This window comes from Podarcis erhardii (assembly GCF_964252035.2).
Source record: "Podarcis erhardii genome assembly, chromosome: 4".
Lineage (NCBI taxonomy): Eukaryota > Metazoa > Chordata > Lepidosauria > Squamata > Lacertidae > Podarcis > Podarcis erhardii.
Genome location: NC_138508.1, coordinates 19,867,043 through 19,890,568, shown reverse-complemented (window position 1 = coordinate 19,890,568; position 23,526 = coordinate 19,867,043). Strand labels below are relative to the sequence as shown.

The following is a 23,526-nucleotide window of genomic DNA, read 5'->3' as shown; positions in this document are numbered from 1 at the left end:
AGCCCTGGCAGATGGGTGTGCAAAGCAGCAACATCAATGTGTTCATGTGGTTGCTTTTACAGCTAGGGAAATGTGCTTATATTCTCCTTGCAGGATTGGGGGACATAAATTATATCAGAGGTGGAAAACCTTCTTCAAGCCAAGGGCTGCATTGCTTTCGTGGTAACCTTCCTGGTGTGGTGGTTGGGACTGGAGGCAAAATTGGATGTAGCTATTACCTTTGTACGACAGGCTAGGTTCTGCACATATTCTTTCTATCTCCCATCCAGACAAGCGAGAGGCATAATCAGAGTTGAAAGACACTTTGCAGCCAGGCAAAAACACTCAAGGAGGGTGCAAGCAGAGCCTGCAAGAGGTGTTACCTGGGGAGAGGATATGTGGCTGGGAAAGAGTCTTGAGGACCAGAGAGAGGGGCCTAGAAGGACCCATTTGGACCCTAGAGTTGAGGTTCCCCACCCCACCCCACCCCTGCCTGGAATGGCCACTTGGCAGAGCAAGTCTGTATGATCCTTACTACGCTGATGGCAGCTCCTTTGGTAGAGCATGAGACTCTTAGTCTCAAGATTGTGGGTTCGAGCTCCATGTTGGGCAAAAGATCCCCGTACTGTAGGGGGTTGGACTAGATGACCCTCATGGTCCCTCCCAACTCTACAATTCTATGATTCTATTGTTCTGTTGCCCTCCCTCCCACCCACCCACCCACCAAACACATTTATTACATGATCCCTGTTTGACCAGTATCACACAGCAAAGAAGTACCTTTAAGTAACACAAATGCTGAAGAAGAAATACAGTAGTGCCCCGCAAGACGAATGCCTCGCAAGACAAAAAACTCGCTAGACGAAAGGTTTTTTCGTCCGCGATTTGCCTCGCAAGACGAATTCCCCTATGGGCTTGCTTCGCAAAACGAAAACGTCTCGCGACTTTGTTTCCTTTGTGTAAAAACCGTTAAAACCAAGGGTGCTTAGCTTGAGCAGCTGCAGTTGCGACTTGACTTCGAGGAGCAACTGTTAGCACGTGGTTTGGTAGCCTTTTCTCAGACTTTGCTCACTTTTGAAGATTTTCCAAAACTTTTCCAGAACTTTTCCAGAACTTCTCTTTCATCCATTTGGTAAGTTAAACTTTTAAAACTTTTTTGGGGGGTTTTGGATTTTGGGTTGGGGTGTTTGGGATTCAAGGACTTGGTGTTGGGAAGGGGTTTGCGATAATCTGGGGGCTTGTGGGCCTTTTTTGGGAATTTTTATGATTTTCTGTGACCACTGGGCCAGGTTGGTTTTTTTTTGAAAATTTTTCTGAGTTTGAATTTCTGAGTGCTGGCTGGCTAGGGGAACAGTTGGGGAGGTTTCTGCAGAAATCTGGGACCATGTGGGGTTTTGGGGGGAATTTTTATGATTTTCTGTGACCACTAGGCATGGTTGTTTATTTTCAAATTTTTTTTTTCTGAGTTTGAATTTCTGAGTGCTGGCTGGCTAGGGGAACAGTTGAGGAGGTTTCTGCAGAAATCTGGGACCATGTGGGGTTTTTGGGGGAATTTTTATGATTTTCTGTGACCACTGGGCCAGGTTGTTTTTTTTTGAAAAATTTTCTGAGTTTGAATTTCTGAGTGCTGGCCATGTTGTTATTTTTTGAAATTTTTTTTTGTCTGGGTGGGGAAGCAGTTGGGGAGGGGTTTGCAGCAGTTGGGGAGGGGCTGGGGGAGCAGTTGGGGAGGGGTTTGCAATTTCTGTGTTGTGGGTGGGTTGGTGCGTGTCTGTGGGAGCAGTTGAGGTTTTTGAAGACATTGGTGATTTTTGAAGCTTTTCCTAAACTTATTTTGCAGCCATTTGAGGTTTCTGAGGACTTCGGTGGTTGATTGTTGAAGCTTTTCCAGAACTTCTCTTTCATCCATTTGGTAAGCTAAACTTTTAAAACTTTTTTGGGGGTTTTTGGATTTTGGATTTGGGGTTGGGGTGCTTGGGATTCAAGGCCTTGGTTCTGGGTTTTAATTTCTGTGTGGTGGGTGGCTGGCTGCTTTTGTATTTTTTGGGTTTGAAGCACATCACTGATTTTTTTTTCTGTTTCTGAGTTTACGAAGGTAGGAGCTGTGCTGCCATGGGACCCAAGAAGACTGCTGCTGCGGTGGCCGGCGAGAGGAAGAAGGAGAAGGTGACGCTGGAAATGAAGAAGGAGATCATCTGGAAGCACGACGGCGGAATGCGTGTGACGGACATCGCCAGGGAGTACGGCAGGAACCCATCGACCATCGGGACCATCCTGAAGATGAGGGAGAAGATCCTGGCGACTGATGCAGCCAAGGGAGTCACCAGGATCGTGAAGAACCGCCCAGCTGTCCTGGAGGAGGTCGAGAAGTTGCTGCTCATCTGGATAGAAGAGAAGCAGCGTGCAGGGGACACAGTGTCTGAGGCCGTCATTTGTGAGAAGGCCAAGGCCTTGCACGCTGACCTCATCCGGGAACAGCCAGGAACCTCAGCCGAGCCAGAAGTCTTCAAGGCTAGCAGAGGTTGGTTTGACCGGTTCAAGACAAGATCTGGCATCCACAGCGTGGTCAGGCATGGAGAGGCTGCCAGTTCTGATGTTCCTGCGGCTGAAGACTTTGCAGCAGAGTTCCTGGAGGTTGTGACGACGGAGGGCTACGTTCCGCAGCAGGTCTTCAACTGCGACGAGACCGGGCTGTTTTGGAAGAGGATGCCCAAAAGGACTTTCATCACTCAGGAGGAGTCCAGGCTGCCTGGCCACAAGCCCATGAAGGACCGCCTGACCCTGGTGGAGGGGCACGACGACGAGCTGACCACCGTGGAGCTGGTCGAACTGCAGGCAGAGGCTGCGCAGGAGCAGGCCTCACTGGAAGAGGAGGAAGCAACTGAGGAACGGCTGTCCTCCGAAAGACTGAGGGACATTTGCCAGAAGTGGAAGGAGGTGCAGACTTTTGCAGATCTACACCACCATGAGAAGCACGTGGCACATGACGCTGGGAACTTTTATGATACGAGGGTCATGTCGTCTTTCAGGGAGCTGCTGAAAAGGCGGATAAAGCAGCAGACTATGGACAGGTTCTTGACCAAGAAGCAAAGAGTGGAAGAGGAGCCTTCTTCGAGTGGTCCCCCAGAGTCTTAGAAAATGTACTGTACACTTTGTTGATTTTTAAATGTTTTTCTGTCATGTTTATAAAGTTAATTTATTTTCCCTTCAATTTTTGAACTGCTCTTTACAGTATGTGTGACTTTAAAGAGCAGTTAATAAACTGTTGTTGTACCAAATTTGGCTTTGTTTGGACTTTTTTTGACCATAGGAACGCATTAATTGATTTTCAATGCATTCCTATGGGATTTCGTGCTTCGCAAGACGAAAAATTCGCTAGACGACAAAAATTGCGGAACGAATTAATTTCGTCTTGCGGGGCACCACTGTAATGGAAGCAAACCCAGACCAACAATGTGCAAATGGGTAGTGGGTTTCTTTCTTTCTTTCTTTCTTTCTTTCTTTCTTTCTTTCTTTCTTTCTTTCTTTTCTTACATGAAGTTCAAAACAAAAACCTTTACACCGAAAATAAGCATTGCAAACACACAAAGGCACAACACTAATACCGCAACCAGCATTAGCAAAATGTTATGTGTGCATATTCAGAAATAATCCCTGTTGAATGCAATGGGTCTTACACCCAGGTAAATGTGCATGCACAGGATTACACAGCACATGTTACATCTTGCTACGCTTTGTGTATGTTGCTTCCAGCTGCAGCTACTTAGAGATTCTATTTGCAGAGGCTAATGACAGGGAAAGTGGTCAAGAGGTTGGCTGTTGGGGCAAAATAAGAACAGAAGCAAAGTGCTGATGGATAAAGGTCCATACAGTTCAGCTTCTTCTTCTCAGAATGGCCAACCAAATGCCTGCAGGAAGCCCACAAAGGACCTGAGCACAACAGCATCCTTCTCACTTGTGATTTCCAGCAACTGCTATTCAGAGTCATTCTGCCTCAGAAATAAACTTCCAATCCCTCTGTTACTGTCTAGGAATCAAGGAATGATAGCTCTGGAGCCTATCATGTTTGGCTGTCCCTGTAATGATAGAATTGTAGCCAGAGAGCACATAGGCATGTTCTGCCTTTTCTCCAATTAGACAAAGGACAAACTATACATTACAAATACTAGCAATATATGGCTTGACATTTAAAAACAAAGGTTCTTAAGTATCTCATTATGGAGGACACTGAAAGATGTCCAATACAAGGTTATCTTTGAGGTGGCATTTTGCTCCATATAAACTTAATAGGATTTATAAGACTGCATTCCACGAATGTTCGGGATGCCAGTTAATCAATGCAGATTTTATGTATCTTTGGCAGGTATGCAAGGTTGTGGAGGATTATTGAAGGAAATTCTGAAGATAATGTGTTGTGTGGCTGATAACAGGATATCCTGAGGTTGGTTGACATTTCTGAATTATTTCAAGGACTCCATTTAATTTAGAAACAAATCCCTTTTTCAAAATTTAATTAAGCCTCCAAATATTGTTTTGGTTCTTTACGGGGATCTCCCTAAGGTTTTGTCAAATATTGGAATGGCTAAGAAAAAAGGTTTGGACTTGTCTGGGATGAGGAAATTGAACTTCAGTGATAACACCCAGGGAAGGGCTTCGTATGGTGAACATTTTTGTGGACAGATGGAAGATACTGGTGAATTATAATCATCACTATAAAAATATTCATTTTGGTGTTTGCAATTCTGTAATGGAACTGGAAGAATAAAAAAATATAGCTGCTGTTATCTGTTCGTGAAAGCTAATTCTGTATGCCTATGACATATAGAAACTCCGTGAAATGTGGATTGGTTCAGGTAAAAATCTCCTAAGGGTTTCTTAAAGCGGCTTAATTCCACATCATAATCTATCTCTGCTTTGGACATTTGTCAGATTCCTGGGGCTCAGTTGGAGACTCCTTCTCCCTCTTCTTATCCTGCGACTGCAGGGGATCACTAGATAAGCCAAATTAGACAGCTACGTAGTTGTTCTAGCTTCACAGCGAAGACTAAAACCACCCTAAAATACTCCCCACCAAACAACCACCCCAGTATCTGCTTCCATCTACATGGAAGATCCGTTCTGTGGAACAACATCCCTGTTTGAGATACGACAGGCACATATTAGCTGTGATTTCTGGAAACACCTGAAGATTGAAGATGGTGGGCAAAGCTTTCATTCAGTGTTCCAAGCAGCCAACCAGACACTCTTCAGAATACTCCATTTCCTTCCCTTCTGTCTCCTGAGTTTCCACCCCCAACCCACAATACTGAGGCCCAATCTGTCCTATGCAGAACTGTAAGAAGTATCATATGACTTTAAAATGTCTTGGCTTTCCCCAAAAGAGTCCTGGAAACTAAAGTTTGTTAATGGAGCAGAGAGCTGTGAGGAGACTTGTTTTTCCTTCAGAAAGCTACAGTCTCCAAACCACTTTGGGAATTGTAGTTCTGTGAGGGGAATAACAACTCTGAGGACCCTTAACAAACAGCATTTCCCATGATTCTTTAGGGAAAATCTATGACTTTTTAAACATGAAATCCATGACATTGTTTTAAATATATAATGCAGATGGGGCCTTGGGCCTCATTGGTCTGTTCTTGAATCTTCGCACCTTCAGTTAGGATATGTGGAGTCTTCTTTCCAGAACTCCCTTCTGCAATAAAATTCTTCCCCATTGTTTCTGGAGCTTGACAAGTCTTCATCAAAAATGTCACCCCTCTTTCCAGCAGCTATAAAACTTCTAAAACTCTGAGACACTTGGGAAACAGTTCACAGAAGGCAACCTGCTACAAAGAGAAAGCAGAACTCAAACACCTTGTCATTTAAACTTTCTTTTCAGACATTTGTCCACATTTTCCCTCTTTCCTTTTGTCGAAAAAGCTCCAGGCAATGTGTTTTTAGAACTTTTCTCCTTCAGAAATGCCGCACACCAGCAACTGAATGGCCATCAGGAGGTGGGGGAGGGAAAAGAAGGAAGCAATGGGCACCTACTTGCCTAAAAAAAATCCTGTTGTTTGTTTTATTTGTTAAAGCTTCACTATGGAACTCATTTTTCCCGAGAAACAAATCCCAATTCAGAAATGCCTGTGAGGCTGCATTCACACAACACTTTATCCTGTTTTCCTGATTTCCCCCAAACTTTGATTTCCACATTATATTTGAGCTTTTACATGACGTAAAAGCCACTTTCAGAAATATAGCACTCATTTCCATGTTATTTGCTTCCAGGAAAAAACAACAGTTTTTGAATAACATGGAAATGACCACTAAACTTACACTATATTTTGCTGTGTTTCTGGAAGTGCCTCTTATGTCATTTTGAAAGTTCAGAAAGAATGAGGAATTAACATTTGTGGAAACACCGAGAATATGGGATAAAGTGTCATGTGACTGTAGCTTAAGAAACTAACACCAATGACAGAAGCTGCCATTTGCAGATCTCAGGGACTGAAATGGAGGTCTTCTGGCTATAAAACAAGTGTTCCAACACTGAACTGTGATCCTCCCCTGTCTTATACACAGCATGCACTGAAATTATTGGCTTCATTATGATAAGCATGAAGACAAACTTGCCCACAAACATTGACAGAACCCTGAATCAGCAGGCTGTCATTTGAAACTCCTGGAGCCAAACTAAGTAATAACTGAGGAATATATGCATTTGAGAGACAAAATCCTAGGTTGGGGATATTAGGGGGAAAATTTTATCACCATGAAAGTGAGCATTTAAATATTACTTTTACTCTCAGAGTCAAGTATCATAGAAAACAGCTTGACATCTCAGGCTATTGTGTGAGCATAACTTTTGTAACAAAAGAACCTCACCAGTATCCTTTCAATTGATTTCTCCCCCTTTGAGCTGCTGAAGTGGAAGCAAGATTAAAGGTGGCAGTTATTGTTCCTTCTCCTCCAGAGTCAATTCTGATTACTTTTGGGCAGCTTTTGAATACTCGCTTACAACTTTTGGGTCCCGCTAATGGCAAGCATGAATATTTTTGAATAACAAAGGTTGACAAAAGCTGCTCATATATTCCTTGGTGTCAAAATACATTTACGATAACGTAACTCTGCAAAGGAAATTAATACCCTCAGACATTTTTTTTCCTCTCTTCACTCATGTCATGACAAAGACAAGTTCCCCATGTAGAATGATCTCTGTGTTGGTGTGTGAGAGAGATGTCTGCCTGTCCAGTTCACAGCCCTACAACAATGGAACTAAGGTGAGTCCAGACAGCCTATCTTCCACCATCAGATGAAAATCATTGTTTGTTGTGAGATGTATTCAGAATGGTTGTCTGTACCCGAGCACTATACTTCCAAGCATATCATATGTACATGACAAAGCACAACCTATCTATTTATGATTAGTTTAGAAAAAAGCTATTTTGTAGTCTGTATTGTTGAGATGTCATCTGTCAAGGCAGTAAACTTTCTTGTTGTATAAAATGTCACTGTCCTCTTTATTCTGTCTCCAAACATTTTAGCGACTGAGAAAAAGCACCAGAATAAACTGTCTCCCAGAAGAGTGCATTTTGTGATAACAGAAAGCACAGAGCTCGGCTCAGAGACCATCTTGGCAGTGAGTTCTGGAAGACCTACTGCCTATCTTGCAGGCCTTTTTCCACCTGGCCCTGACTGACTCCGACTACAAGAGCTGAGGCTGCTGAACTGACTCTTTTTGGATGGGGTGTTGTTTGGTGAAGGTTTGGGGGAGGAGCTGCTATTGTTGATTTTTTGTACCTTTCTTTTAGATCTTATGATTTATAAGAGCCAGTGTGGTGTAGTGGTTAAGAGGGGTAGTCTCGTAATCTGGGGAACCGGGTTTGCTTCCCCGCTCCTCCACATGCAGCTGCTGGGTGGCCTTGGGCCAGTCACACTTCTCTGAAGTCTCTCAGCCCCACTCACCTCACAGAGTGTTTGTTGTGGGGGAGGAAGGGAAAGGAGAATGTTAGCCGCTTTGAGACTCCTTAGGTTAGTGATAAAGTGGGATATCAAATCCAAACTCTTCTTCTTCTTCTCTTATCAGTTAAGTTGTGTTTTTTTCTGTCTTTTTATTATTGTATGTGGCTGCTTTTGTTATGTTGCAGCTCTGTATTATTATTATTATTATGTTGTAAGCCATCTTGAGCATGGTTTGAAGTGTGGAAAGGCAGCATTCAAATAACAAATAACACATATGAGCTTATTGCTACAACAACTACCAAGATGGAATTAGCAAAGCTTCTGGAACAATTCGCCTTTGGTTCAGCACAATATCACTATCTCTTGCAGGAGCAAAGGCTGTAGTTTAACTGTGTGCTGTGTGAAGAAGTATTTTCTTTTGTCTGTTATGAGTCTTCCAAAATTTGGCTTCATTATATGTCCATGTGTTACCGTCTTATGAGAGAGGGAGAAGAAACTTTTGGACTTCTCCTTCCTCTGTGGTTTTGAAGGAATAAAACTCCCGGTTCAACCCCAATGTGACAGTCCAAGGCCTTATCAGCCAAAGTCATGGCTCTAAAGCCTTGTTTTGAATTGTTACCATCTGCTGTAACTAAGAGACAGTGAACAGAGCAGGCTGAGAGACAATTGATTTTGCTAGTCAATGTTACTGTGTTTGCATTATACAGAAACAAATTAGGCAGATCACACTGGTGCTCAGAGAACATCTGCTGGACAAAAAAGAAATCAAAAGCAGCAATAGATCAGACAGATTTTCCCATTTTGCTAACACTGAGTAATCTGTGGCTCAATGTAGGTGTTAGCCCTAGTTTCATTATTCTTTCTCCTCACCTCCTTAACCCCCCCCCCCAAAAAAAAACCCCAACATTGCATTTTAACATAAGAACAATGCGGGTTAAAGGAGTGATGTAGCTTAACTTCCAGAGCAGCTTATGAAAACCACTAGTAAGTCATTCCCTACCTGCAGGTTTATAAAGTGAAAGACATGGCACATGAGAAAAGTGGGATGGGGAGGGGAGATGGAAAAGGAAGCTCAGATACCAATTCCTACATTTATACATGTGTTCTTATAACACAGTACTGTAGTACAGTTTTGTTTTATTTATTCAGATTCTTGTCTTCTTGGGAGAAGCCACGAAACACAGTGAATTGCAAAAGTGCACCAAAAAGCTAATTGTTTCTTTCTTTTCTTACCTAGATAATGAGCTTTTCCTGGGAGTGTCTATCTAGTAGCATATTGAAGATGGTTGTGAGTTGGAGTAATTTTGGAGCAGCTAATTGTGTCTTTAGTACATGTTAAGCCAAACGCTTTCCTAAAGGATAAAGGTCACTACAGAAACTCAGTGTTGTTAGGACACACACACACACACACACACACACACACACATACACACACACAGAGAGAGAGAGAGAGTGTTTTAACCATACCATACCCTCCAACACTGTAGACTTGCATTCCTCAAAGACATATTCAGAGCAGACCCATTGAAATTTATTGACATAACTAACTTAAGTCTATCGATTTCAGTGGGTTTACTCTGAGAGTGATTTAATTAGATACAACCCTAGGAACAATAGCAACAGAGCATGTGTATGTGTTGTCTGCCTTGATTAAGATGAATTAGCTTATCACTATATTTTTGTCTCTGTAGCCAATAATGGATTATCTCGTAAATTAGCATTGGTCCATATTTATACTTTCACCACCGCCAACCCCCAATTAAGAAGACTTCAACTCAGAAAACCCTTGGGAACCTCAGTCTCTAATGCTTTGGCAGAACCAGCAACTAATAAAATATGAAGGGCTGCTTTAAATAGTTCCAACTGGAGGAACCAGATACTCAGGCATAGATGCAGCTCCTGTTTAAGTCTCACTCTGAGTTTGACAGCTGCTGAAACAACATTTGAGCTCTGCTATTGTGGAATTTCCAGCTAGAGCTGTGCATGGAGCTGTCCAGGGTGCTGTAATATCCTGAAAGTCAAGCCTAGCCTTAACCTAGGCCAGGTGGGGGGAAATCTTGTCCCTCCAGATGTTGCTGAACTACAACTTCCATCATCCCAGGCTACTGACCATGCTTGCTGGGGACAATGGGAGTTGTAGTTCAGTTACATTTGGAGGATAATCAAACGTTTCCTATGTCTGACCTCAATCATGCCCTACTTCAATTCACCTTGCTCAGTTTGCCCAAATCCGTACTGCTATCTAAGGAAATATGCTACTGAGGCTGTTGCTTGAAAGATTACAGATGATATCTACAACAGCAGGCAATGATATACTCTACATGCAGCAGGTGACCATAGATCATGGGTAGGCAATCTAAGGCTTGGGGGCTGGATGCGGCCCAATCACCTTCTAAATCCAGCCCACGGATGGTCCGGGAATCAGCATGTTTTTACATGAGTAGACTGTGTCCTTTGATTTAAAATGCATCTCTGGGTTATTTGTGGGGCCTGCCTGGTGTTTTTACATGAGTAGAATGTATGCTTTTATTTAAAATACATCTCTGGGTTATTTGTGAGGCATAGGAATTCGTTCATCCCCCCCCCCAAAAAAAATATATAGTCTGGCCCCCTACAAGGTCTGAGGGACAGTAGACCGGCCCCCTGCTGAAAAAGTTTGCTGACCCCTGCCATAGATACATAAAATTGTAGAGCTGGAAGGGAACCCGAGGGTCTCTAGACCAACCCCTGCAATGCAGAAATCTCAGCTAACTTTATTTATTTATTTATTTATTTATTTATTTATACCCCGCCCATCTGGCTGGGTTTCACCAGCCACTCTGGGTGGCTTCCAACAGAACACTAAAATACAATAATCTATTAAACATTAAAAGCTTCCCTAAACAGGGCTGCCTTCAGATGTCTTCTAAAAGTCTGGTAGTTGTTTTTCTCTTTGAGAAGGCCCTCTGTCTGGTTCCCTGTAACTTGGCTTCTTGCAGTGAGGGAACTGCCAGAAGGCCCTTGGCACTGGACCTCAGTGTCTGGACTAGACAAAACAGGACAGATTGCCATCCAATCTTTGCTTAAAAACCATCAAGGAAAGAGAATCCACCACCTCTGGAGAGAGTCCATTTCACTGGTGAACAGCTCTTACTGTCAGAAAGTTCATCCTGATGTTTAGTCAGAATATCCTATCCTGTAATTTAAATCCATTAGTTTGGGTCCTACTTTCCAGAGCAGGAGAAAACAAGCTTGATTCACCTTCCGTGTGATAGCCCCTTAGATATATGAAGATATCTCCTCCCAGTATCCTCTTTTCCAGACTGAACAGACCCAGCTTCCTCAACTGTTCCCCATAAGGATTGGTTTCCAGACACTTGATTATCTTGGTTACCTTCCTCTGCACACATTCCAGCTTGTCAACATCCTTCTTAAATTGTGGCTTCCAGAACTGGACACAGGACTCCAGGTGTAGTCTGACCAAAGCAGATCTAGATGCTATAATCCTATTGATACAGCCCAGAACAGCTTTAGCTTTTTTTGCTGCTGCATCACACTGTTGACTCATGTTAAGCTTCTCCACCACTGGCCATGAACTATTCATCAGCTTTTTGCTAACGTTTGATATACAGAGCTGCAACAAGCACTGTCACAAAAGGAATTGCGTGCCAGTTCTTCCAACCAAGGCTGATTCTTCGCAATTGAATCAGACACTTTACAGACTTCGCACCAGCTTTCTTTTTGTGCTAACATCTCTCGGGAAGTGATAATGAGTTTGAATTCCCTTTCGGCAAGCAGAATGTAAACCAAGTTGGCTAACTTGAGCATTACACCACTGATGGTATATGTGGGTGTCGGCAGTTTTAAAATAACAATTGTAATGCGCAAAGCTTGAAGGGTGGTATGGTACATTAGTTCAGTGCGCCAGCAAATACAGCTTGTTTTATTTATGTGTCATCTGGGAAAACGGTATCAGTTTCTGGCCTGAAACTGTAGTTCCGGTATGGCAAATTCTGCAATCCCATTATAGCACGTTCATCCTTGGTGGGGATCTAGTTAATTAAACTGCTGTAAGTAAAACTAACACTGTGTAAGCCTGTGGAGCTGTACTCAAAAAGTCCATTGCTATGCTGCATTTCAATGTCTTGCATACATTTTGTTTCTAATAGCAACTGGTATTTTTTACTAGCAGATTCCCCCCCCCCCAGGCATTTCTATGTGTAATAAGTGTGCTGCCATGCACATATAGGCACTTACAAACTATATTTAAAACAAAACAAATTCCTTCCAGTAGCACCTTAAAGACCAACTAAGTCAGTTCTTGGTATGAGCTTTCGTGTGCATGCACACTTCTTCAGATACACTGAAACAGAAGTTTCCAGACCCTTCTATATAGTGAGAGGGTGGGGAGGGGTATTACTCAGAAGGGTGGTGGGAATGGGTGATTGGCAGATAGCTGTGATGAGCCTGTTGACAACTCTTAACGACTGCAATAGGTCTTACAGGAAAAAGCAAGGGGTGAGAAGGTGAAAAATGGCTTTGTCATGTATAATGAGATAAGAATCCAAGGTCTTTGTTCAGACCAGGTTTCTCCATGGTTTTAAGTTTGGTGATAAGTTGTAATTCAGCAGCTTCTCTTTCCAGTCTATTTCTGAAATTCCTTTGTAGTAAAACAGCTACTTTGAGATCTTGTATAGAATGTCCTGGGAGATTGAAGTGTTCTATATATTACTAAACTATATTTAGTAATATATATGTTGAGCCAAGCCCCACTGCTACAACTTTGCTGTCCTATCCACAGGCTGTGAATTATTCAGGGATGGAGTTCATCCTGCACTTTTCATAACTCTGTTCATGTTCTTTGCTACTGGACACAGTGTTCTCTCTTCATGTTTAACTCACAAAGAAGCATCACCCTCATGTTTATTTTTCTTCAAACGTAACTTTGGGTACCAGTCTCGCTGGATAGATTGCATCATCACAAAGCCAGCTGGGAGTGAGAGCAATTAGATCACTGATTGCCCTTATTTGGCATGGGGAAATTCTTTTGATGCAACCTTTTAAAACCACCAAAAGGTTTTTCCACTCTACAAGAAATGGACAAGGAAAGTTGGAACTTTCAGTTTAGCCCCATTAATTGCAGCTTAAATTGTTTGGCACAGATGTATTCCTTGCTATCCTTGCTACCACAAAAATAAAATAAAATAATAAAATAAAATAAAATAAAATAAAATATATTCCACAATCTGAGCTTCATCTGCAACAGAAGGAAGATCCTGGCTCTTCTGTTCCTATATGAGAATCCAATCTTTGCCTAGACACTCTTTATACCATATAGTGAAATAAATAAAACGTGTCCACAGTTGCTGTTTTAATTTATTAGTTGCTTGGGGCATAAGAGGCCTCCAAGCATATTGCAAAATGTAAAAACCTAAAAGATGGCATAACATCTGGAAAAAAGAATAAAACATTACAGAAGAAAGTCATACTGTTACTTATGCAACAAACCGAAATTCAACTTCAGCAGCAAGACTATACCATCAATAGATGGAAGCATTTGACAAGAGGAGAAGAGAGAGATTTCCTTGAGTGTATACCTTTAATGTAGACCTTTCTCTGGGCTAACAATGTGCTAAGCACCATTCCATCTTGAATTCAAACATAGGAGGCAGAGTTTGGTATTTTGCTTGAGTTTGTTTGTTTTTGGTCTCCATCAGTGTCTGGCCTGGGGGAACTTTGCCTGCTCCCTGCCAGAATGAAAGCCATGAATGTCTGTGGGCATGCAGAGGTGGGGAAATGCTATACTCTCATTCTCAAGTTACTGAATCTGAAAGACCTACATTGACTTCCAGTATGTTTCCGAGCACAATTCAAAGTGTTGGTGCTGACCTTTAAAGCCCTAAATGGCCTCTGTCCTGTATATCTGAAGGAGTGACTCCACTCCCATCATTCTACCCAGACACTGAGGTCCAGCTCCAAGGGCCTTCTGGCGGTTCCCTCACTGCGAGAAGTGAGGTTACAGGGAACCAGGCAGAGGGTCTTCTCGGTAGTGGCGCCCGCCCTGTGGAACGCCCTCCCACCAGATGTCAAAGAGAACAACAACTACCAGACTTTTATAAGACATCTGAAGGCAGCCCTGTTTAGGGAAGCTTTTAATGTTTGATGCATTACTGTATTTTAATATTTTGTTGGAAGCCAAATATAAACAATAAATTATTATTATTATTATTATTATTATTATTATTATTATTATTATTATCTGTACCAAGAGTTAGGATTCGAAGCTGTGTAAGGCCATTGATACTTATAGGCCAATGCTGTTAACCCTGACTGACAGCCAATTTCTCCAGGGTTTCAAGCCACAGTGCCAGCCCTAATGGGAGACACTGGGGATTGAATATGGGAGCTTTTGCATGCAAATCCTGTGCTTTCCTACAGAGCTATGATCTCCCACCCCTTTTTATCTTTTAATGCAACTTACAATTTCACATTCACTTTTCTCTTGAACCATTTAATTAACACTTTAATTAGGAACATTCATATTATGCTATTCATATATTATTATACATACAACAATGTGTATAATTATATACAATAATGTGTATAAAATGCTTAAACTCTTAGGCATAGATAGGATATAGACAGAATATGTCTAATTTTGTTATTATTATGTGTAAAACAACAATGTGTATATTATGTCAGAATTGTTCACGGTTTTAGCAGAACTGATTAAAAAGCATTGCTTTTCATAAAGATTAAGCAGTGAAACAGTGATCTATTTTTATTTGGGTTGACATTTTAACTGACTTCTCAAATAATAAGATATATCAAAAGCTGAATGAAAGCAATTTAAATAAAAATAAAAATGAAGTTTTCCATCTTCTCCCTTTGGGAATATGTGCAGCTGTTGCCCCAATCTGTGATATACTTTCTATTTTGGTTTCATTTTATTTCACATTCAGGCAACTGTCAAACTTTGGGGGGGGGGGGAGCAAAATGCACTTGAGGCTGGCATGCCAGCAAAAGCATCCGATTAAAATCCATGCACATCGACAGGAGAAAACCCTTTGCATTAATGTTCTTGTCTAGGAAAAAAAGAAAAAGGAAAGAAAAATTCCAATTATAATACTGCAGGAATAACTATTAATATATGAGTCAGTGCGTGCTTGCCTTTAAAGGGAACAGGGGAGATACAGAGAAAGGAAAATTAGCCATTGATTTGATTTCAAAGGAAATAAGAGTGATGGAATTAGCAGAGATGGGCAAGCCACCTCCATGGCTGAGTTTCGCTACAGTAGTTAAGAGCATAGCTGTCAACCATCCTTTATTTGGCGGAAAACTCCCTTATCCCAGCGCCATTTCCTGCTGCTGTCCCTTACTGATGATGTCCCTTAAATTTCCCGGGTTTCAAAGGAAGCAGCTCCTCTCCCTCCCTCCCTGCCAGCCAGGGAGGAGGGAGGCTCCAACTGTGTTGCTTGGCTGCATTGCTCACCCAATAAGGAGTCTAAGAACGACTGGGTGGTGGAGCTTGCATGCCTTGTGCCCGGCCGCGTTGCCTGGGGACTCGCCTTTGCTCAGCGCTTCCCAGCGGAGAGGTGACAGTGGTTTTCCTTGCTGCATCCCCTTTGCCAGGTTGCTGCACTGTGGGAAGCACCTCTTGAGGCTTCATTTGGCTGCTGGCTGGGCTTTCTGCCTTTGGCTCAGAGGGGCTCAGAAGTTGAGCATACCTGTGCTCGGAATTGGATGGATATGTCATTGACGGCCCACTCACCCTTGCTGGGGAAAAGGTCTGTCTGGAGCGGGGGCACATGATGGGGGAAAAGGAAAGGAGCTGGTTGAGTACAATGGCGGGCGGCGATCTCATGGGAGGGGGGGCTTTTGGATTTGTTTTGGAGGTTCCTTCAATTGACTGTTATGGGGAAAAGGAAAGGAGTTGGTTGACTAAAATCCCTTATTTTGGCTGCTGATCCCTTATTTTCGAGGCTGCTGGTCCCTTATTTTCAAATCTGTAAGTTCACAGCTATGGTTAAGAGTCTGTCTCATTTATTTGTTTAGATTCCAAGTCATACAGGTCTTTTGAAATCATCTGTAAAAACTCAAAATCTGATTGGAAGTATATCAGCAGTCGCTTCAGACTTTTAAATTGAGGGATTATATGGTGCTGACTGACTATGCCATTCAAAAGCATTTTGCACCAGCTGCAGTTTTCAAATTGTCTACAGGGGCAGCATTACATTACTGTGCATTACGGTAATCCAAACAGGAGGTTATCAAAGCATGAATGACTGTGGCCAGGTTTACCTCCATCCAGGAATGGCTTTAGCGGGCAAAAGAGCCAGAGCTGATGAAAGCTCACTTTTCTAAGGGCTGCAATGAGACAATCCATGTGCAGAAACTGGAATACTTGAAAGGGTGATGGACAAGTTACCGTAAGTATCAACATTACTGCAGGTGGTCAAGGCAGGTTTCACCTTCATAATGGTATGAAGAAAGACTCAAAACAGAACATTCACTAATGCCAGGCTCTTAAAGACCTCACTTGTGGCTAACCAAAGCCAGCCCAAATCAGAAGGCTTTATGATGCCTCTGAAAATGTTCAGGCTCAGCCTCTGTAAAGACTTCAGAAAGACACTTGAAGGCTAGGCAATAACTTTGTAGCTGCTCATCTTGCCTCAACTTGGCCTGAAGATGGAATAACCAAAGTGGGTTTTTCTCCACGGTGATGAGAAGAAAAGAGGCAAATGGCAGGATGTATTTTGTTTGGGGTGTTCAGCCTGACACAGTAAACAACAACAACAACCCAAAAAACCAGCCCACCAGCCATGTAAGGCAGAACATCAGGTGCTCAATGAAGCTTCTGCAACTGTGACACACTTTATTTGCCCTTGTATTTGGTGACTGGTATTTGGTGATACTACATGTCCATTGTAAAATTTTAGCCATTTGAATTACTTATTATCCATTCATAATAAAATTACAAGTAATCTTAAACCCTTGCTAATGTATTAACCTGTGTATTTTAGCAGATAAATACCATTTTACATCCGCTAACTTTTCAAGGTCAAGCACAGACTTGTTTCACTGCCATTGTCTCGTGTACAACAGCATTTAAAGCAATATAATTGACAGCTTGTACCTATAGATAAAGTAGAACGATGAGATGTCACAGGAATAAATACTCTGCATGCATAAATTGTAAGCATTATATATGGAGTCAACACTAAGGCATCAGTTAATTGGTCAATGGAAAACTGTTCTTGATTGGTGAGCATAGATTTTAATTGGTAGAGATGAGAGTAAAAATTACACGTGTCCATTTTCTGAAGGAATTTTTCTCCTGGTATGTTAGTGAAGTAATGAAGAGTAAAATATTAAATTCGGGCTTTAAAAAACCCAATCGCATCTTGAACTTCCTTCAGTGAAAACAAACCATCCTCTTGTGGCTTTGGTAATATGTCAATGCACTTAATTCATTGATTGAAGAACAAGCATGTAATCATCTAAATATTCTCTGATCACTTGGTAATAGGGCTGAACAGATCGACCGATTTTTGGTCCATATCAGTTCCACATTTATGCAAACACAGGTCCTTTCCATTCCATATTTTTGGTGGATTTTCAAAAAATACATTTGTGTGGTACACACATTTCCCTAAAGTACACATTTTATACATAATCAGAATATGTATTTTTACATCAATTTTCCAGAAAATATGATTTCCCTATAAAATATGCATTCTTGTATGATTTTTTTGAAAAAACAGTAACTGCATCACACAATCTAGAGAAGTGGATAATCCAATTGACAGATTCATTCTGACCTGCTGACCAGTAAATTGCATCAAAATGCAGAAGAAAAAAGTTTCTCCCCCAATCCCTAGTTGGCAGCCCTGGGGTACCCTGTTATGTCTGAAGCTGTATCTTACCCTTGCCAATAAAAAAAGGGGGGGAGGTATCACCCTACCATAAAACCTCTGCACAAGATGCAGTAATACTTTAAAATCACTTATAAACCGTATAATCTACACTATACTCTCATTTTTTTGAGCAGCCTTAAAGATTTTATTAATCTGACCCCTTCTTGATTATTTTTAGAAAGCCTGATCTTGCTGACATAATTAATCCTCTGTCATAATAGCAAACCCAAATTACCAATAAGCAGGGAACCTTCCTCTTCTAGCTAACTTTTGGCTGAGATGAGATGCTAAATCTGAGCTCTTGGCCTTATTATTTTCTAATCTAAGATTTTCTAACAAGCCATCTGCCTAACTGAGTGATGGGGGACCTCAGGCCAAATGGGGACCTCCAGGCAGAGACGTCAAATTCTGAGCAGTATTGGGGGGGCTCGTTGAATGCAGGTGATATCGCATTTGCGGTACATGTGTGACATCACACGTATTGGAAGGAGGCTGCAAGGCCCGATGAGGCCCTCTGCCACTGTGGGGAGGCCCTGTGGGGCCTTGCCCCTCAAGATTGGAGGGTTAGTCCCATACCCACATACATTCGGGGAGCTGAGCTGTCCCCAGCCCCATAGAGTTGGCGTGTAGGCCTCCAGGCCTCTCTCTATGGTCATCCGGGTCTCTCTCTATGGTCCTCCAGGTCCTTGGTACTCTTCCCAGCCACACCCACTCCCCTCAAGCCACACCCTTCACTGTCCCTGCTTCACACCCCAGACATTTTTGCCTGGTTGTACTGTGTTCTTCTTTGAGTGGACAATAGATAAAAGTATGCAAATACATGTAGAAGTTAGTGTGCTGGACAAAGGTACAATTTACATTCGTTGCTCCACTCACCACTGACATGCAGGCTTCAGAAGGTTGCCCAGGAGGGAAAGTGGTCATTGAGGGTGAGCCTAATCCCTCCCATGTCTTTCTCTCCATCAGGGCTGGGCTATGGGTGACCTAGGAGCTGCAAAGCAGGAGCCACAAGACCAGTAGAGCAAACTCACAGAGCAAGTTGGGAACAAAGGAGTGGGCAGGGCTGAGAAGCAGGCTCTGGTTTTGCCGTAGTGGAGAGCAAGTCAGAACTGGAAGACCCGCCCAGAGGCAAGACTGAAGAATAACCAAGGAACTGCCAGAACTCAGAAAGTCCATGTTGCTCAAGCAAGGCTCAGTTGGAACCAGAAACCTCTTTATGCTTTCCTGTCCAAGAGGATTGATGGCCAACCTGGTTGGGTGGAGTCAGTACAGAGCCTGAGTGGATTTCCTGGAAAGATGGCACTTGTAGTTCACTGGCTCACCACAGGGGGCTGCTGCCAAAAAATCCCAGTAAATTGCACCTTGGTTTTCAAACAGCTTAGTTCTCGAACGTTTTGGCTCCCGAACGCCGCAAACCTGGAAGTGACTGTTTTGGTTTGCGAACTATTTTTGGGAGCCAAATGTCTGATGGGGCTTCTGCAGCTTCTGATTGGCTGCAGGAACTTCCTGCAGTCAATCCGAAGCCTCACTTCTGGAACATTTTGGAAGTCAAATGGACTTCCAGAACGGATTCCATTCGACTTCCAAGGTACGACTGTAGTTCTCTGACACTCTCGGAATTTGACTCCTGGCAGTTGGCATGAGGTCTATGGCAACAAGTCCAAGACCATCATTCTCCTATGAAATTTCATAACAAAGTTTCTATGGCCAGGTGACTCTTCCCAGTTCCTTCAACTCTCACCAATGCACCCTCTGTGGGTCTTGAAAGTGCAGCCGGGACCCATCCATATGCCTGTCACAATTTCTCTTCCCCTCTTCAGTGGTCAGTGGGATTGTATTTTATAGCAAACAACAATTTCTTGGCATGTTCAAGTAATAGACTGACTCTTGGGATGCATACAGACTCCAAAAAAACCACAAAAAAACCCAGCTACACTTGCCAAAAGATGATCTCTGTCATAACATTAAATTAAAGCTGTCATTTTAAATCTCCTTAATCCCATGGCTAGGGGAAAAAATGGCAGAAAGGTATCAGGTAAGAACTGGAGATTGATCCAGATACCTTTATGCCTAAGGGATCAATCTGTCCTCATCATAATCCTCTTTTCTCTTTGTGATATGTGTAAAAGGTGCCCATCATATTTAAAACTCTGGTTCTCTTTCGGAATGCAAAATTAACTTAGATGAAATACCACCTTTAAAAGCCATGTGTATGATGTAGAGGGGTGAAGAGAGCGGAAGCTGTAGCAAAAGACTCTGTGAAGTAAATCTTAATTCAAAAGTTAGTTTTCCATGAAAACAAATTATTCTCTTGTGATTTGCACAGAGGAGGAATGACTGCTGGGAGGAGCACAGAGAGAAGAAATGCCGTGGTGCACCTGCAGCAACGCAACCGGACACCTTCATCTGCCCCAGCTGCAACAAAACATGTCTCTCCTATATCAGTCTCTGAGCAAGCACTACAACTCTCCAACAGTTTGACCTTGCCCCCTAAGATGCACTCTTCCATTGTCTCCTGAGACAGACAGATGCCAACAACAACAACAGCCAAAGTACTGACACTGTAGCAGCCACTGGTTCAATTTACATAATCTTCCAAACCATGATTTGGGAGATCAGGAACAAGCTCTGCATTTGTGTGTTTCCTCCATCTCCGTTGCATGCATTCTCCCTCCTGCCCTTTCTCCCTCTCTGTATGTACGCAGCTTAATTCAATGTTTCCTGTTTTGACTCAACCATAGTCCTCTTTTGTGTCTGTACATGACAAACCATAGGTTGACCACAAGCCAGAATCACCAACGAGGATCAAACTCTGATTTGCAATTCCTCTTTGTAAGGAAACTGTTTTTTTCGAAACACAGACTGAAGTCTACAAACCCAATGACAAACTTTGGTTTAGTTACGGTAGGTAACCGTGTTGGTCTGTCGTAGTCGAAACAAAATAATAATAATAATAATAATAATAATAATAATAATAAATTCCTTCCAGTAGCACTTTAGAGACCAACTAAGTTTGTGATTGGTATGAGCTTTTGTGTGCATGCACACTTCTTCAGATACTTTGGTTTGTTCAACAAGGGACTGCAGTGGGGACACTTCGCAACTCATAGAGGTTCAATGCATGATTGCGTCTGGGGAAGGCTCCTCCCTCCCAAAATTACAGCTGAATTAATGAACGATGGATATGAGCAGCACAATGATGCCGTGGGGCCAAAAGTGTTGCCCCACAGCCCCGTTGTTCTCACTTTCCCTCATCACCCAAGTAAAGACTGAAGGGGGGCACAGCCTCTCTCAACAGAAAATAGGAACGACTTCAAAGGCAAAGACCCGCAATCACAAACAACACAGAGAAAGAGGCTGTTGTCATCCCTGCTTCTATTTCCCCCAGTATTTTCAACTCAGCAATTTAGTACAAAATAAATGAGAAACTGGATGGGATTTTAGAGATGCTCCACTCGCAATCTTCGAAAATGCACAGTGTTTGTTGTCAGCACAAACCATGAGCATCGTACAGCAATGCACAATCTGTACTGAAAACAATTGACGATCTGTACACACTAGATAAATCTACTTACGGAATTTAGTTGGTACTAATAATGCTCATTGTCAAATGACCCATACAACATGAGATTAGTTTTCCATGAAATGGTGGGGAATGTTGCTCAAGGCGCTGATTTGTTCCATAGACTGACAATAAACCTCCCTATTTGTAATTAATAAATTTAAATTGAAAGCACCCACAAGTCTTTACAGCGGATCCAGCATTAATTAAAGTTTCCTCTTGGTAATTGTCCACACTGACTCAAGTCTTTATGGAGAGAAGTCTGCACATAGCATTCTCAGCATGCTCCCCGTGACATATTAATTATCCAGTGAAGCACAGCTGCTTCAAAATATTCCAGCAAAGCGGTCATATTATCCTAGATATCCAGTCCATGCAGGGCAATCATTTGCAGGCACGAGTCCATTCAGTTCAATTTGGCTTTTTCCTAGATAAGCATGTGCAGGACTGCAGCCTTAACTCTACATTAGGTGTGAGGCAACCTATGGTCCTTCTGGTGCCATTGGACTACTGCTCCCCTCATCCCTTGTCATAGACCAGGCACATCCAACTCCCAAGAGAGTACTCTACTCACAGTATTAAGAAAACCCTGGCAGTGATATACCCATTGTCATTGGAGGATGGACCAGAGATGTTGAGATCACTAAGGGTCCTGAGATCAATCAGGATCAACCAGGAACACTCCACGATCAACCAGTAGATCGCGATCAGCCTGTTGGACATGCTTGTCATAGGCCATCCTGGTTGGGTTGTTGGGATCTGACATCCAAAACAACATCTGAAGGGCCACCAATTTCCCCATCCCTGCCATAAACCTTGCCCCAGTTCCATTTTTATAGCTTTGTTATGCCTACCCCTAACATGGGACTAAAGACCCAAAACACTTAATATGGGGAAGATAACCCAAGTGAAACTAATCCGATTCTTATCAAATCTGATTTATTCAGAGATTAGGGAAATATATCTTGAGACAGATATATGAAGATACATGGAATTTTTCTCTCTAAATGTAGTTGCATAGTGACCTTTTATTCTTATAGACATGTCAATTTCTGACCTGGTGGCATTGCAAGTCTGGAAGACCTATCTGCAATCAATTATCTACTGTTGCTATTAATAATAATAATAATAATAATAATAATAATAATAATAATAATATACCACCCGATACCCATCGATCTTAGGGCGAGTCACAACATAAAATTACAATATGCAAAACACAAAATGCATATTAAAACAAAAAAAGGCAACCGAATAATCCCCCTTCCACAACACATTTAAAATTAAATTTTGAAATTTAAAGTCTATGCACATTTGCAGCTATTGCAACATGTTTCATACATATTAAACACACCATGCTAAATTGTGCATGTGCTTATTCAAAAGAAAAGACATGTCTCCAAACACCATCACCCAGATTATGCTTGTGTCGCCTCTTACTTGCCTTTTCTCTAAACTAAAAAGTCCCAAATGATGCAGCCTGTCGTTATAGGGTGGGATGTGGGTGGCACTGTGGGTTAAGCCACAGAGCCTAGGACTTGCCGATCAGAAGGTCGGCGGTTCAAATCCCCACGACGGGGTGAGATCCCGTTGCTCCTGCGAACCTAGCAGTTCGAAAGCACGTCAAAGGGCAAGTAGATAAATAGGTACCACTCCGGCGGGAAGGTAAACGGCGTTTCCATGTGCTGCTCTGGTTCTCCAGAAGCGGCTTAGTCATGCTGGCCACATGACCTGGAAGCTGTACGCCGGCTCCCTCGGCCAATAAAGCGAGATGAGCGCCGCAACCCCAGAGTCGGCCATGACTGGACCTAATGGTCAGGGGTCCCTTTATCTTTACCTTTATCGTTATAGGAGAATTGCTCCACCCCCATTGATCATACTGGCTGCCCTCTTTAAACTTTTCCCACATGCCTATAGTGCATGAATAGGCCTATAGCTTACTATCCAGTGTTCTGCCTAATAGTTTGAAATGAAACTGATTCTTATAGAGTTTAGTTATGATCACCCCTCCTGCCAATCTGAAGAAAGCAGTTAAAAACAAATGATCTTTAACTTCAAATAATGGAGTGCTGCAGTGAATGACAACCTGGAGCTTGATCTACAGCTGAATTGCCCAATTTATAAGTACAGGGCAATGAGAGCCGATGGCAA

The 23,526-nt window shown here is 42.4% G+C and overlaps 2 protein-coding genes across 5 annotated transcripts in view; one reads left to right on the top strand and one right to left on the bottom strand.

Annotated features, from left to right (window-relative positions):
* Nucleotides 1-23,526, bottom strand: part of CNTN5 (contactin 5) — a 689,184-nt gene that overhangs the window by 378,537 nt on the left and 287,121 nt on the right. The gene's annotated exons all lie outside the window — the stretch shown is intronic.
* Nucleotides 782-3,409, top strand: LOC309340433 (putative CENPB DNA-binding domain-containing protein 1). Of its 2 annotated transcripts, XM_081859200.1 has the most exons (3): nt 782-1,111; nt 1,820-2,598; nt 2,815-3,409. In XM_081859200.1, exons 2-3 carry the CDS (start codon nt 2,092-2,094, stop codon nt 3,112-3,114), a joined length of 807 nt encoding a protein of 268 aa, XP_081715326.1. In that variant the 5' UTR covers nt 782-1,111; nt 1,820-2,091; the 3' UTR covers nt 3,115-3,409. The 2 variants fall into 2 exon arrangements, with proteins under 2 accessions (XP_081715326.1, XP_081715327.1); XM_081859201.1 differs by lacking the exon at nt 782-1,111 and having other exon boundaries at nt 1,720-2,574; nt 2,821-3,409.

Excerpts from the sequence above, each read along its gene's own strand:
- LOC309340433 (XM_081859200.1), top strand. The coding sequence starts at position 2,092 with ATGGGACCCAAGAAGACTGCTGCTGCGGTGGCCGGCGAGAGGAAGAAG. Across the intron at positions 2,599-2,814 it reads CTGCGGCTGAAGACTTTGCA|GCAGAGGCTGCGCAGGAGCA; the intron begins GCAGAGTTCCTG and ends GTCGAACTGCAG.